This window comes from Corvus hawaiiensis, chromosome 1, assembly GCF_020740725.1.
Source record: "Corvus hawaiiensis isolate bCorHaw1 chromosome 1, bCorHaw1.pri.cur, whole genome shotgun sequence".
Lineage (NCBI taxonomy): Eukaryota > Metazoa > Chordata > Aves > Passeriformes > Corvidae > Corvus > Corvus hawaiiensis.
This window is the reverse complement of record NC_063213.1, coordinates 33,352,569-33,369,099: the sequence shown is the minus strand read 5'-3', so window position 1 is coordinate 33,369,099 and position 16,531 is coordinate 33,352,569. Positions and strand designations below refer to the sequence as shown.

Sequence of the window (16,531 nt, the reverse complement as noted above, 5' to 3'; positions counted from 1 at the left end):
CTGCCAGACACAGTAAAGAGGGGTAATAATGATGCCAAGATGAGTTACTGGCTTAGCTAAAGAAGCATGCATGTGGCTAATTAGGTGTAAAGTACAAATCACCCAGGTACTAGCTCTGTGATAGCTTTGACCCATGCGGTGAGAGGAGAGTGAAATTAGGCTTTAGGAAGACCTTTCTCACAGTAGGGACAGCCCAACACTGCAACAGGTTGCCAGAGGTGGCAATGGAGTTGCTGTTACTACTGCTCTTCATGGGCAGGTTAGATAAACATCTGTCAGCTATAATATAGGTACAGGTGATTCTTCATTGCAGCTGGAGAAGAAAAAGATAATGTCTTCTGGGGCCTCCTTCTGCCCCATTTTCTGTGTCTCCATGTAGGTTTGCTTGGGTGCTTTTTACAGCTAGAAAAACACCAGAAAGTTTACAGTGGCTTTATCATAGCACTCTGCCTAGGCTGAAAAACACTGCTGAGAAAGGTGTATTGTGTACTTAGAACTGTATTGCACTCCACAGGAGGAATTCTCTTCCCCTTCTCCATAATGTTCATGTCTCCTTCTTTTTTGTAGATTTGAATTTGCCTTTTTTAAGCTGATTTTTCAGGCAAGTCATTATTAGTTAAACAGGCATTGTCTTTCAAAGCAGCCTTAGCCCATGGGTATACAGCTGGCAATAGCAGTGTGCATTTCTCTGCCTTGAGACTCCTTCTTCCAGGAACGGCAGCAGTGTGGTTAGAACCTGTTGTTATACCAGAAGGCTACAAGGTGAATGCATTTGCTGCTATCTTTGGTTGTGAGGCAATTCAGTCAGTTGCTGGGTAGCTGCAGGGTAACTCAGCATCATTGACATGAATGTGGAAATGTTCTGTTTTGGGCTGTGACTTCTCTAATCAGCGTATGGCTGCAAACATCCATAAGAAATCTCCATCCATTTGTAATGATGCAGATGATCGGTAGAGACACCATGCTCTTTGGCAGTCATTGCATCATGTTAGTCATGTAATACTGACTTTCAGTTGGTAGTGTAATATCTGTAACTACTACAAGTCAGTTGTGTATAAACAACATATACAATAGCTTGTATATTATATAGTATATATACTATACTGAATCAAGATGTTGGTTCTACAGGTATTTTGGGGAAAAAAATGTAAACACACCTAGTTTATAAATGTACAATATTTATAAGTGTGTATATGTAAAATATGGACAGAACCAGCTCCTGCTAAAGTGATCTGATGGCTTTTAATTTCAGGGAGTCACTGAAATTTGAAAAAAATTGTAATAACCTAAACTATACATTATATTTAAGGGACAAAGCTACAGGTTAGCCTTCCTATGCTGCCCCAGGGATGAACTGGCCTTTGGTTACTATCTACTTTGGGAAAGACTTCTACTAAAGCAATGAAGCTTTTGTTTTTCAAAGACCTATTTATTCCTAGTGGGTGCCGGTCAAAATCTACCCCATAGAGCAGATAGATTAGATGAGAGCAGCATCTCTAAGTTCTTATCAACTGCTTTTTTCAAACTTCAATTGATCCTGATATGGCGCTTTTGTTTCTCACTCACCTGCAGAGCCTGGAGTTTGCACTGTATTTGGAGATCCTCACTACAACACTTTTGATGGACGGACATTTAACTTTCAGGGAACATGTCAGTACGTTTTGACGAAAGACTGCTCCTCCTCTGCCTCGCCCTTTCAGGTGCTGGTAAAAAACGATGCTCGTCGGACCCGTTCTTTCTCCTGGACAAAGTCAGTGGACCTTGTGTTGGGCAGAAGCACAATCAGCCTCCAGCAGCACCTCACAGTGAAGTGGAATGGGACCCGAATTTCACTACCTTGCGAGACACCGCAATTTCAGATCAATTTGGATGGTTATTTGCTGAAAGTGACAACCAAAGCAGGTAGGACAAGTGTATGTGTGTGTCTGTGTATGTTTGCGTGTGTGTCTTTCTCTGAGGAACTTCCCAAGTTCAACATGAACTGTAGTCAGTAAAAAAGCATGGCAGCAGTAATAAATATTGTTATAACTCTTTAGAGTTTAGAGAAACCCACAGCGCTTTCAAAATTTCTGCAGCCCACAAGCAGACAGAAATCCCAGCTATGAGTTTGAAGTCTGCAGGATATTGCTTAAGCTGTGTTTCATTCTGTGGCTGACAATTAACTGCCCAAATAGACAAATTGCCATGACTTTTACTTACAGTAACTTAAAAGTGTCTTATGCAAAGTATGGTGGGTTGACCCTGGCTGGACATCAACCAAACATGCCCACCAAAGCCACTTTATCACTTCCCTCCTCACCTGGACAGGGAAGAGAAAATATGATGGAAGACTCGTGGTTCAAGATAAGGACTGGTAGAGATCACTCAGCAATTACCATCATGGGGAAAATAGACTCAATTTGGGGAAATTAATTTAATTTATTGCCAATCAAATGTGGGTAGGATAATGAGAAATGAAGTAAAATATTAAAAAAGCCTCCACACTTCCAGTTCCCTTCTTCATAAGCTGAGCTTTACTCCCAGTTGTCTCTACCTCCTCCTTCCCTGAGTGGTGTTGGGGGGGTTGGGAATGGGATTTGCAGTGAGTCCATCACATATTGTATCTACCAGGTCTTCCTCCTCAGGGGAAGGACTCCTCATACTCATTCCTTGCTCCAGCATCGGGTCCCTTCCATGGGAGACAGTTCTCTGCAAAGTTCTCCAGTGTGAGTCCCTCTCATGGTCTGCATTTCTTCACAAACTTCAAAAATGTGGGTCCCTTCCACAGGGCGCAGCCCTTCAGGAACAGAGTCCAACATGGATTCCCCACAAGGTCACAAGTCTTGCCAGTAAATGTCCTCTAGTGTGGGCTCCTCTCTTCATGGCTCCAGGATGGACTTCCCACAGGGTCGCAGTCTCCTGTAGGCATCCATCTGCTCCAGTGCGGGGTTATCCAGGAGCTGCAGGTGGATCTCTACTCCAGCATGGAACTCCGTGGGCTTCAGTGGGGAAGGCTTGCCTCACCATGGTCTTCACCATGGGCTGCAGGGGAATATCTGCTCCCGTACCTCCTCTCCCTCCTTCTCCACTGACTGCAGGGTTGTTTATCTTACACTCTCCCTCCTCCTTCTGACTGCAGTTGCACAGGTCTTTTCTCCCCCTTCTTAAATATGTTATCCCAGAGATGCTACGATTGTTGCCAAGGCCAAGCCCATCTTGGAGCCAGCTGGAATTGGTCCATCTTGGAGCCAGCTGCAATTGGCTCCATTGGACATGGGGGAAGTTTCTGGCAGCTTCTCACAGAAGCCACCCCTGTAGCTCTCTGCTTCCAGAATCTTGCCATACAAACTTAGTACATGATATCATTTGTTACTTACAGATAAGAACAGAGAAGAGATCAGTTCTTAAACATAAAATTCAGGTTTTTCAAAGTTCCAGGAACATATCTTGCATTTTAAGTGAGAAATTATATAAATTCATGGTTATAGTGGCTGGAATGAGTTTATGTTTTAAAATTATGGAAATATTTCGCTGGGGCTACCCAGCAAAATGGAGGCCCTGGTTTGAAAAGGAAGGCCTAATTTACTATTCAGTGCCATCTTACTGGGCTTGCTTTGTGTTCAAGTAAGAAGTTGTCTGCAAGGAACAGTCTACAGCACCACAAGCAAAAGGAAATTAGAAACTTTATAGTACGCTACCTTATTTCTAGAAACAGGGAAGGGAGATAGCATTCTCTCAGGTCTTTTGAGTCTTAGAAAATACATTAATTGTCAAAATGCTAAACCAGAGGATTTACTTTTGCTTTGATAAACTGTTCTGAAACTATAGTATCCTTGCGTAGATAAATACTGAGGAGAATTTTAAAACTTTCTCATTAGCATGTGTTAGCTACTACTATAGTCCTGAGAGATTTCACTTACACAGTGAAGTACTGTTTCAGTGAGAATACTATTTACTGTTAATTCAATTAAATGCCATGTAGAAGCAGTGAAACTAGTCTTTCTTATGGAGTGATACGGTCGCAGGCGTCACGCATAGTCATACTCATTATCTAGCATAATTTTTTTTTCAAGGGGGACACTAGCACCCACTGTTGAGCTGAGAGTTTAGACACCTGTTCATTTAACCTCTGGAAATGTGAATCTGCATAATGTGGATCCCAGCTCTGGGCTCATTCCTCAAAGTGGCAATGCAGATTTTTGTGGCTGTCTGTAAAATGCACACAAGTTGACCATTATTCACAACTTCTAATTAGAAGCATCTTGAGGGTTTTTCTTTGCAGCCAGCTGAACACCATGAATTCAGGCGATGTGGATTTCATTAGCCAACCACAGGCCAAGGAAGGGTTTTCAACTGAAGATGAATGACAGCTAATCCTGCTGCTATTCCATTTGTCTCTGGTGCAAGCCTAATAAATGACTGCACACATCCTTGTCCATGTGTTGGCAGAGGAAGTGCAAACATGGCATATGACAACATACCAAACAGTGTGTAATCACTGCAAATTATAGCCTAAATAATTCCTCCCCTTAATGAAGCAGGATCAGGTTTCTCTCGCTGAATACAGCATGATGGGCCAGGTCCTCCTTTCCTCAGCACATAAGGCCTGGAAAGAAGCAGAATGGCCTGGCTCCATTTTGCTGGGAGAGGATAAGCAGCAGAGAGGCTGTAGAGAAGAAGAATGTGCTGAGTAGAACTGGTTTAAAGGCAAACATTTTGTTCCACAGGAAGTTCTGAGTACCAGGAGAAAAAAAATGGAGAAATTTCTGTTTCAGAAGGAAACATGGATTTTTAAAAAATATATGCTTTCCCAGTGTACAGTGAAAAAAGAGAGGAAGGGAGGAAGTAATGAAAAATAAGCAAAACTGCTGCACTAGAAGTAGAATTCAAAGTAAAATTGGGCTGGGAAATGCAGGGTCTGGTGCTTACAGCTCAGCCAGCATTCCCACGGATTTTGGTTTTCCTTTTGCAGAGCTGGGAGTTGAGCCTTGGATAAAACAGGGAAGCCCAAAGCTTCAGGAAGTCTTGTGGTCCCTGGCTACAAGGCAATGTGCATGGCAGGGTAGTCCTGGAGTTTCATATCCCGATCGTTCATGCTTCTAGGCAGCCCACCAGGCGAGCTGGCGGGAAACCAGCTTGGAGCCTTGCCTGTGCTGTTTTGGAAGTTCATTGAATACGATATGTCTCCCTGAAGCATTTCAGTTCTGATGAATTGGCATTTTCCAGTGAAAACCTGTGTTGTTGCTAAATTCCTCACCAGCTGTAGCCCTGGATGCCATGCAGCAGAAGTCCTTGCACTCTGCACTGGAAGCTATGGGTCTGCTTGGGATATGTTGAGTCCTTATCCAAAATTTGTGTGTTGGAAAGACAAAAGACTTTCACAGGGATGGTGGTACTTATCTATTCCTCTATTGCATGAGCATTTTGTTGTTTTTTCTTTGCTATCTTTTGCACAAAGCCACTTTGCTGCACTTCTTCTATACCACTTTGACATTAAATCTTTATGGAAGAGTTGTTGGCTGGTTCTTGAGGATTCCTTTAAATCTCAAGGATGCCACGAAAATCATGCAGAACAATTGGTGAGAGCTCCCAGCATGAGTAACTCAGTGTGTGATATACATAAATCTAGAAGGATTTTTTTTAAAATGCAGTAGAGTACAGAATGTGCCAAGTTAAGAAATCAAGTAACAAGTTGGTTAGGCATCCTTCAAAGAGAGGATAATTGGAAAAAATGAAAAAGTAACTCAGAGAATATTTCTTTTTTGCACATCCCCAGATGGGACAGATGTTGCATCCTTTGGCTTCACATCTCTCGGATTCTGATTCTTGTCCAAGTGAATAGGAAACTCATCCATTTTGGGCGGGGGGAAGAAAGGGGGGGTATAGGCACCAAGAAACTCTTCCAAACAGTTTCTGTCTGCCAAGGAGACCATTTCAAGCACTGCTCTGTAGCATAATCCCGTCTGTCACAGCTCTTGTTGGTTTACAGAAACTAACTGGATTTTCTGCTTGTGAGCAAACAAAAGGCACACACTGCACAGTGTGATCAGGCTCCAACAAAATTATCGTGCATGTAGGGGTAAATACTCTTCCTTGTTACTCCAGAAAGGAGAAAGCTCTGTTATGGACAGAAACCTTTACGCTGTTCATCAAAGCTAGAAATTACCCTTCTATCTGAACAATTACAGCAGAATAAAGTGTAATTAAGCCATAGCAGCTAGAGGAAAGTATGTCCATGTGGTTGTTAGATAGTGAGTCTCTTGAATGAAATCCAGGAATCAAAGCAGGAACCTCTAGCTTTTAAAATGTGCATTTTTATATGCTGAGAAGAAAAGCCATAATTTGATGTTATTCTTCTTCTGCATACCTGCATGCCTTTTGCAGGTCTGCAAAAGCAAAATGTAACAAGTAAATTAACTCAGGTGAAAAGGACATAAATATTCAGGACAATTTTCAAGTTAACCTTTCATAATTAATGTATTTTCACTGAAGATCAGTAAGTTTTATCTTGAGGAAAAAAATAGTCCTAAAAGGAAAATTAAGATAGAATCCTTTGCCAGTCTTTTCGGACTTTGTTTAAAGTAGGGAGCTTCTGAGGGAGCTTCTCTGGGGGAAGAACTTGGACACAGCCTTAAAAACTACAGTTATTTGCTGAAAAGAACTGTTTGAGAATTTGGATCTTGATGCTTTAAACTTTGAGAAAGTTTATGTGATTCTCAAGTCTGAAGAAATCTTGGTTTATAATTTAATGGCAAGTATTTTCTAAATGCCAGCACGGCAGTATTAATCTTGTGTCTGCAAATCAAGCTGTGTTTTGTTTTGTTCAGTGTTGTCAGAAGCAAAGACAGCTGGATTTTGAATTTGCCCAGCACTGATAATGTATGAAGCAGCTTAAAAGGCAGCTCTCCCCCTTGCCACTGTGCTGGCCTCATTAACAGTTGTAGTCTTGCACAATTTCTCAGTTGGCTGGGTGTAAAGTGCCTTTGGAGGAGGAGACGGTGTCCTTACCCATGCTGGGTTTAGGAGGTAATTTGAAACTGATTTCAGGCATAGTTAGCTCAGGATATATTTGTGCTATCATTGCTAACCTATGGTGGTAAGAAAACAGTGTAATATACTGTAATGACAGGTGATGCAGAATTATCTTCACAGCCTTGATGAGTAAATCATTCCCAAAACTCTTGGTGACATGGTGCAACCTACACAAGCACTGGGGCAGGATGTTAAGATGGCAACACACCCCTTCTATAGCCATAATTGCTGCTTGAACCTCACCCTGTTCCTCTGCAATGTGGGTAGGAATTGTCATAGGAGACAATGGGATGTGTTGCTGAAGGAAGGGTTCCAGCTTTGAACTGAGTCACTGGTATGTTAATTACTTACATGAGGATAGGGCAGGATTTGGATCACACAGTGACAAGCACTGATTTACAGGAGGAAAGGGTGGTGCTAAGCCAGCCCACACAGCAAATGAAGAAAGCTGGAGAGAAGCCCTGGTCCTGCACCACAGAGTGATGCTCTTTGGTATTCTTGGCTAAGCAGGGAGAACAGGGTAAAATCTGGATTATCCTGTTTAAAAGTGGGATCCTGTGTTTATTCTTAATTAATTGCTACTCACAGGTATTTTATGAGAACAAATTAACATCAGCAGAATGATTTGTGATCTTCAGGTGCAGGGTTACTGCAGATGTGACATAGAATGATTCATGAGACATGGAAATAATTACAAGAAAGGCCATTTTTGGGTAGAAGTTAAGCAGCAATGTTTCTTGTTTTTATCCCAAATGATATCAAAAGTGTTTTCCCTTATGAGCTGCCTATTTACTCCTCAAAGAATGGGATTCATTTAATTTACAGTCACTCAGGTAAAAACTAGAAGTTTAGTCTACACCTGATCTCTGGTCCCTCTAGAGTATTGCTGGGAACAGAAAGTAGTTCAGATTCAGAAAGTAGTTTATTCCCTCTGTATTAGACAATCCTGTTGCGATCCAGAGCTGCCTATTTTACTCCATCAAAGGGCCTAGACAGCTCACTTAAGCTAGATACCAGCTTTTAGATGGGTACAGACAGATAAAATGGATTTCACTCACCAAAAGTGACTTTGATTTTGATGTTCTGGAAGTGCCAAACCTTCCTGTAAATCAAATTGTAGCAGATTACATCCCAGCCATTAGATAAAGGTTAGATGTTACCGTCACTTCTCAGTGTTGCTAACTTATGCAGACTACTTCAAAAGGTTGGTAACTAATGCCTTTTGAATGAACAGTTTGAATCCAATTCAGAATGTTTTCTTATAACAGTTTTACCCATCTGATATATCTTTAATCCTTATAACTCTTTCTACTCCCACAAAATAAGGTACTTGTATTGGAACAGTTGTATTCACCCCAATGAGCCATCACTGTCAGCTTTGTAGGCAAAAGTAGGATGTTTCCCATAAGGTGGTCACTGCTGGAGTCTCACAGGACATGGACATCTTTGTATGATCACGACCTGTGCAATGGGTTGCAATGGTTGAAATTCTGGGCCCCCTTCAAAGTCAGCTAGAAATTTACCATAGCAAATTCAATTTGCAGAATTTTGCAAGGGCTCTCCTTTGATGTTGGGAGTAGTCCTGCCTTGGCTTCATATTTTTTAGGATGACCCCATTCATTAGCAAGAAGGAACAAAAATAAGAAGAGATAGGCATGAATGTATTGTAATTGACTGTAATTTAAGAAACACTGCACTTGCCAGAGGCACTTACTGGGAGCTATGGGAACTATATAGAAATCTAACAGCATTATGAGAATGAAGCCGATGGCTTTGTTCAGGTTCCCATGAAAGCTGTTTCACAAACATAAGGTGCAGTTTGTTATTCTCAATTTCTTCTCTTTCTTTTTCTATGTGCATTTTTGTCTTATCTTTTTATTAGGCTTGGAAATATCATGGGATGGAGACAGTTTTGTGGAAGTCATGGCTGCACCTCATCTGAAAGGCAAACTCTGTGGTCTGTGTGGCAATTACAATGGGCACAAGCGAGATGACCTGATTGGGGGGGATGGGAATTTTAAGTTTGATGTGGATGACTTTGCTGAATCCTGGCGTGTGGAGTCCAATGAGTTCTGCAGCCGCCCGCAGAGAAAACCTGTACCCGAGCTCTGTCATGGGACAGTCAGGGTGAAACTCCGAGCTCACCGGGAATGCCAGAAACTCAAAGCGTGGGAGTTCCAGAGCTGTCATTCAACGGTGGATTATACCACATTTTACCGGTAAGTGTGGCTTACTGTGGAGGGAGATACTAAGTTACTGTGTGAGGAGAAAAACCACGAAGTAGGCCCAGGTTCAACAGCATTTAAACATGTGTTGAGATGTTTTTGCTAAGAATTAATAAACGGACTTACAGTTTTCTGAATCCAGATTCAGAAGAAGATGGTCCTGAGCTAATAGACCTGAGCAGCCAACAGTGAGAAAGGCAGGCAGGCTTGTGATAACCTAGAGAAAAAGTACTTTTGGAGACTGAGGAAAGAGGAGGAAGAGACTTCAAAACATTTTTGTAAACTCCCTCTGGCTTCAAAGTCGGTTGTAAAGTTGAGGCTGACTTTAATTGCTATTTCTTGTGGTCCAGAGAAGTGTGCCTTCCCAGAAACATTTTGAAAATTATCTTATTAAAGCAGGGATATTAAATATGACTGGTGCCTCTTGGATGGTGGGGTTTGTGGGTTGAGAGTTTGAAAGGGGTGAGTTAAGAAAAATTCCATGTATGGCCCGTCCTGCCCTGGGAGAAAAGAAAGACAGACGAGGATCTAGAATCCTTGTCTGAGCTAATGATTTACGATTTTTTATCTTTAAAATGCTTAAAGTCTAAAACAAAGAGACTTATTTTCTGTTCTTTAATTGGCATGAGTTTATTTACTCCTCACTCAGTAAATACAATTCTCTTTCCTTTCATGCCTGACATAAAAGGTAAGAGCAAGCCGAGTCACCGTTATATGGTTGTGGATGGAGCTGCCTGATCTCTGTGCTCCCAGCTTTCTCCATTTGGGCACATCCACTGAACTCTTTGATTTATTAGCAAAAGCTTTCTAGAATGACTCGATTTCCCTTATGCATTGCCTTTCCTCTTTTTTATAATGAGACAGAAAGACTTTTATCTACTGCAGCAGAGTACATCTGGGACTGGGAAATGCTAGAAGAAGACATACAGCTTGGCTTGTAGTCTGTGTGCCTCTGCACTTATTTTGCTATGGTGTATCCCTGTGCTAGGAGCCTGGCAAAGAGTAAAGATTATATTGTGTACAGGTTATAATACTTTATTTTTCCAATGGCTGAAGGCACAACAGAGAGCACTAGAGAAGCTAACACACATACAGGGTCTGTTGAATGCATTTCAGCAACATTCCCATCTCACTTCCATCATCCTTTAAAGGTAGGTGATGACAATGCAAATGGAAAATGGACACAGAGAGATTTGTTTAATTTTGCAGTGGATTTTTTGTTCCTTTTTTAAAGTAGCTCATGATTAATTTAGTGCAATACACTTCCTGACACCACAGCAGAAAGTGATTTATATTTTGGCTACAATGGTCAAAAAAAGTCTACATGCTTGCACTCAAGAATTACCGTAGAGCTTTTCTGTTCTTTTAAAATGATGTCTAATGTTTGTCCTGGAAAGACAATGAAATCAAGCAAGTATTTAATTTGATTGTGTCCTTTTGTAGAAAAGTGTATTTTTCCCTAAGGAAATGTTATGTTGAAATGACCATCATATTCCATTAGAAGTAGCTGTTCATTTGTTTCTGTTTAGATGTTGCTAGCTGTTAGAATGCTCAGCTTCCAACCAGGAATAAAGATAAACTATAATTTATAGCTAAATAATGGTACATAATAGAATGCTGCGTCTTGTTAGAAACTGATAAAGTTGTAGCAAGGAATTTAGTCAATGACCATGGCCATTTTTCATAGCAGGAAGTTTCTGCAAGGAGGTAATGATTATGGGACATGCATTCAAGAAAGTCCTGGAAACCCTTCTGAAATAAATCTTTGCAGATATAAATATATGTGTGTGCGTATAAGTACAAATACGAGTATTTGAGAGATTTACATTTTTCATTAATTTCTTTTCAAAGAACTTATTACTGGTGATGTGCTTTTACAGGAGATTTAAATTTCCATTAAAAGAAATTCTAATTAACATAGTGTTTAACTGAGGGGTTTTTTTGGAAAGGCGTATTTAGTCAATGTTCTCTAATTTCAGGGTAAGTTTAACTAAAATTTTAAAAATTCTGGTTTTTAAATTCTGAACAGGCTCCTAGAAGTAAGAAAAGTGAGGAGGCAGAATGATACGGTCAGATTCTTTTATTTTCTCCTAATGTCCTCATTGACTTGAATAGCTTCTCAGTTTTTACCCTCCAACATTGCATATTATGGAATTTTTCCTTTTGAAATACTACATTTTCAAGAGTTAACCTTTCTTGGTCATTTTTGCTGATATTACTGACATTGCTTCATTTTCATTCTGCTGCTCGGGTAGTCACCTGCTGTTAATAACAATTCTCAGAAATAGAAATAAACTCAGCAGGAATATTAGGAATGAGGGTGTGTTTTCTCCAAATACCAAAAAAGGCAGCGAACAATGCATTGCAAACATTTATCTTGACATTGTGTTACTGAGGAGATTTCTGTGAAGATATCTCAAATTCATTTTAAGTCTCATTCTTTTTACAGCTGTAGTTTCTCCTTTTGTTAGCCATCCAAAAACCATACAGCCTGATTGTTGTGGTTGTTAAGTGAAAAGGATATAGTTAATGTTTTACAGAGCAGAGACCTAGTTGCATGTTAACTCCTGAGCTTGACCTTGAGAGATCTGTAACACCTTAGGTTTTGCACCTTGCCCTTAACCCTTTTTCTTTTTGAAATTGTGACTTTGGTGACTTGTGTTTCCCTGCAAAGCATATGGCAAAAGAAAGTACAATGTAAATGTGTGAGAAAGGATTTTGAAGTAGTCCTGACTGCAAACTAACAAACCTAGCATCTAATTTTATACCACTTTTTTAGTTCTTTGTTTTGTAACTAGACAGGTTTTATGATTTTTTAATTGTGGTTTGCTTTTAGTTTTGGGCTGGTATTTTTTGTTTGTCTTTAGTGCACTGCTAGTTGTTCAGTACTCATGAGTAATACTCTAAAAATAACCCTTAGGGTTGAACTTCTTGGAGGCAAGTTCATTGAGCAGGGAAATGATTTTGAATTTCCAGGAGATTTTGGTAAACTCTGTGTGAAGAAGAGATTAGCAGTTAGCGTCATCACCATTGCCACTTGTCTATTTTGGTGTTTCAATGTGGATAAGAATCCTTGAGTGGTCCTTGAAAAAAAAAAGTAACACAAAAAGTTACCAAGGTTACTCAGTAGCAAGTTTTAGACAAGATATTGCAATAAGGCTGTCACTCAAACTCCTGAAACTGATCGAGTGTAAGCAGAATTAAAAATAGGTGATACTATCTCAATATCTTGTGCCGCTGTTACCAGAAAAACCTCTGTCATGTTATCGGGAAATAATTTAAGCTCATGGATGAGGATTTGGGGATCTTGGGGAACTTGAGGAAGAAGAGGACTTTCTGTGCTCACCAAGCCTAGGACGCAGGAGACACTGTAGAGGAAGACACAGGACTCATACTCCTAGAACACCTGCCCTCGTTAGCATCCACGGCTTTCTGGTAGGTTGGTGGGGTCTTTTTTTTTTTAAACAATTGCATCAACAGATTTGGTATGTGACATCAATATGGTATCAGTGTATCACCCATCTCTAATACACCTACACAGCAGCTGAGTTCATAAATGACTAATTAGACAGTCCTTGAGTCTCTCACTACTGCCATAATTTGGAAAAAATTCAGTATCTTGGTTTAGCCATGCAGTAGATTTTTCTATTTCACATTGGAAAATTTGTGTTCCTAACTCTTAAGATAACTCTTTTTATGATTATTACTCTTCCTATTATTCATATATATTTTTGCTATTGTTGTTATTATTATATTTTTAACTGGCAATAGCACACTGAATAATTAATTACTCTCTTTCTCTTTTGTAATTGTCCTTGGATGCATTTTTCTCTTAAACACTTGAATTTAATCATCAGTATTTTAGGGCAAGCAATAACTGACATAGTAAAGCATCATTTGTTTGAATCTGTTAATCACATGCATTCAAGAATTGCAAATCTACTTTATTGCAATTCTTGACTTAAATGTTCCCTGTGATGTGGTGACATTACTCCATCCATAGTTCTCAGTTAATCAGTTAATGAGTTTTTATTTCAGTTAACCTATTAAATTTGTGCAGTTAACTGCTGCAGTCTTGCAGTTTTTCTAAAAATTTCCACTTAACTAGAGCAAATATTACTGCTTGGAGTTAAAGCATAAATTGCAGTGTTGTGTAGCCCATCAGATCTCTGTTATTAAGATTGGCAGTGATGCCGTAAATGGCTGCAGAGAGCATGTGAGACACTGCATTGGAGACCAAGGGCTTGTGGCTTTGAAGCAGAAGGTTTGAAGGTTTTTTTCTCTGTTAACAATGATGTCCTGCAGCTGTGAAATTCATGTGGGTATGCCCCTATGTTCACTCTTGCAGGATGGTACAAAAGAAAGGTAGGCTGAAGAATGACTTCAGAAAATCCTGTTTCAAGTGTTTAAGGATTGGATGGAACTGAGATCTCTGGAACCCTCAGTTTACTGCCAAGGTGCATATTGCAAAATTCTCCCCACAAAGTTTTCAGGTCCTGGCTGTGAATTAGGGCACAGCAGCTGCTCTGGCTGAAGCCAGGCTGCTCTAGGGCTCCTCTGTGGTGTAAGTGCAAGGCAGCTGTAGCTCTTAGGGCTCACCAGGGTGACTCCTGTCCTGGCTCCTGCTCCTGAACCAGCCTCCACATGTGTCTTTCCACCCACCCCAGGGCAGAGCTGGCCTGTGTCCCCCTTCAAGACAAAGCCAGTGGTGTTGGCTCAAGAAAAGGACTGATGACATGAAACTCTGACTGGTCCTCTTGCAGACCTGGCACAGAGCAGGGGTTGGCTCTTGCTTCCACTGGCCTTGTGCTGAAGAATGGATGTTTCTGTGCCTGTCAGACTGCCTGCCCAAAGCTGGCCCTGAGTTTGGGTACTAGCAGCAATGTAACCACAACAGAGAGGAGCTCAGGATGAAACAATTTACTCAACTTCTTGGGCAAATTGTCATTGAGCAGCTGTACGACCCAGGGAACTTCTGGTTAGAAAGGAATTTAAAAACATTTGAAACAATTATTGTTTCTTTTTTTATTTTTAAGCAAATCTGCACCAGGATATGATTATTCTATGAATCACAGAATCACAAAATGGGTAAGGTTGGAGGGGACAACAGTGGGGTCATCTGTTCCAACCTCCCTGCTCAAGCAGGATCATCCTAGAGCACATTGCACAGGATTGTGTCCAGATGGTTCCTCAATATCTCCAGTGAGGGAGAGTCCACAACCTCTCTGGGCAATCTGTTCCAGTGCCTGGTCACCTGCGCAGTAAAGAAGTTCTTCTTCATGTTCAGGTGGTACTTCCTGTGCACCCATTTCTGTCCATTGCCTCTTTCCCTATTGATTTCCACCAAGAAGAGCCTGGAAACATCCTCTTGGCACCCCATCTTTAAATATTTATACACCTTAATGAGGTCCTCTTTGAGTTGTCTCTTCTTAAGGCTGAACAGGCCCAACTCCTTCATAAAAAAGATGCTCCAGTTCCCCAATCCTTGTTGCCTTCCCTTGGACCTGCTCCAGGAGCCCCATGTCTCCCTTGTACGCAGCAGCCCAGAACTGGAAACAGCACTCCAGATGTGGCCTCACCAGGGCTGAGGGGCAGGACCACCTCCCTTGACCTGCTGGCAATGCTCTTCCTAATGCCCCCAGGATACCATTGGCCTTCCAGGCCACAGGGGCACACCGCCAGGTCCTTCTTTGTAGAGCTGCTTAGAGCTGCTTCCCAGCAGTTTGGCCCCCAGCCTGTACTGGTGCATGGGGTTATTCCTCCCCAGGTGCAAGACCCTGCATTTGCCTTCGTTGAACTTCAGACAATTCCTCTCTGCCCATCTCTCCAACCTGTTGTGGTCCTTCTGAGGGACTGCACAGCACTATGGCAGTAGAGGCACTGGGAGAGCCAGTGTATTCCCAACCCTTGCAAGAGCTCTGGTGCTTGGGAACCAGTTCTCCATGCATACCTGTCCGGACTACCTACTGCCATGAAATGACTGAAATACAGGTAAGAGGCACCATGATTTAGACTGCTGGTGGCTGACATAGCTAACAATAAGAGAAAATGGAGTTTGTGGTGTCTGATGCATTTTGGGATTTCTAGCAGAGAGCATCAAACTGTTCTGCCTACATGGTAATGGTACTGCAAAACTGCTGCATATATGTAAGTCCATAGATCACTACTGTTTTAAGCTCCCTCCTTGAAGTATTTTTCATCTGATATAGCCAACAGTGAGTGAGTACAAGCTGCCAGAAAAATAGTGTTTAGATTTAAAGATTAGAAGTTTGGATTTGGAAAAATGGGTTGAGTGGTCAGAAAAGATAAATGTAAAGCCAAGCTGAGCTCAATTATCTGCAGATCATGATTCCTCTTTGTCTTTCCCCACACCCCTGGGCCTGGCGGAGTATTTTTCATGTAACCAAGTCCCATCCACTTGTGTCTGTTCAGAAAAGTACCTCAGGAATTTAGGGCTAGAAAACATTCTTCTCTTTGTATCAGTGGTTATTACAGCTGTAATACATCGAAGCAGTGCCAGAGGATTCACAGATGTCTCCTTTCCTGTTGAGGTGGGGGGAGGGATTAGGGTGGAGAGGGCTCCAAAATCTGACAAAACAGTGGTGTTGGATAGACACCATTCACCTGGGACCGTCCATAGCTTGCTTCCAGCCGAGGAGCGCATGCTTCCCCAATGACCCACTTTGTACTTCCCTATATGGAAAGTTAACTTTTTTTTTTTAAACAAGTAGAGATCTGTTATAGGAAAACTAGATGAAGCAGCATGTGATTAAACCCGTGGAAGTTTCCTTTCCTTCAAAGGATGGCATGTCTGGAATGTATTTGTTTTGCTTACCTAGTTACATGATCACAACCCTACCTGTCCTTTTACACTGAATGAGATGATGTTATTTCCTACTGGCTGTAAGTGCATTATGAGGCTTCATTTCTCACTCTTCAGGAAAGAACTTCATTTGTCATTATCATGAATGGAGGTATATAGAGACTTATGATGAAAACCTGCTTCTGCCTAGTAAAACTCCATTTCTTTCTGGTTTATTACATGGCTCAATGAAATTCAAGTCAGGTGTTTCATAACCAATTGCTGTCTTCCTCACTGTCCATTGTATGACAGATGTGAGACTCTGCATGTTAAACTGTAAGGTCAGTTTGACTGAGACAAAAAGGATCCTGAAGGATGGTAGGCACTGTGGAGTAGGGAGGAGGGGGGAGACATCTAACAGAAAAGCAGGGTACCCCTAGTGCCCTTATCATTTGTCCATATGGACTGCATTCTCAGAAGTTGTTTTTCCTGG

General features: G+C 41.2%; 1 protein-coding gene across 8 annotated transcripts in view; it reads left to right on the top strand.

The window, feature by feature from the left end:
• The window catches only part of BMPER (BMP binding endothelial regulator), a 151,020-nt gene that overhangs the window by 96,805 nt on the left and 37,684 nt on the right, over positions 1-16,531 (top strand). For 6 of the 8 annotated variants that reach the window (XM_048299252.1, XM_048299260.1, XM_048299224.1 and 3 more), the window contains exons 12-13: positions 1,573-1,902; positions 8,894-9,230. In XM_048299252.1, the coding sequence (XP_048155209.1) occupies positions 1,573-1,902; positions 8,894-9,230 (667 nt within the window). Of the gene's footprint in view, positions 1-1,572; positions 1,903-8,893; positions 9,235-16,531 lie in introns of all 8 variants that reach the window. The other 2 variants (XM_048299243.1, XM_048299274.1) reach the window with 2 other exon arrangements.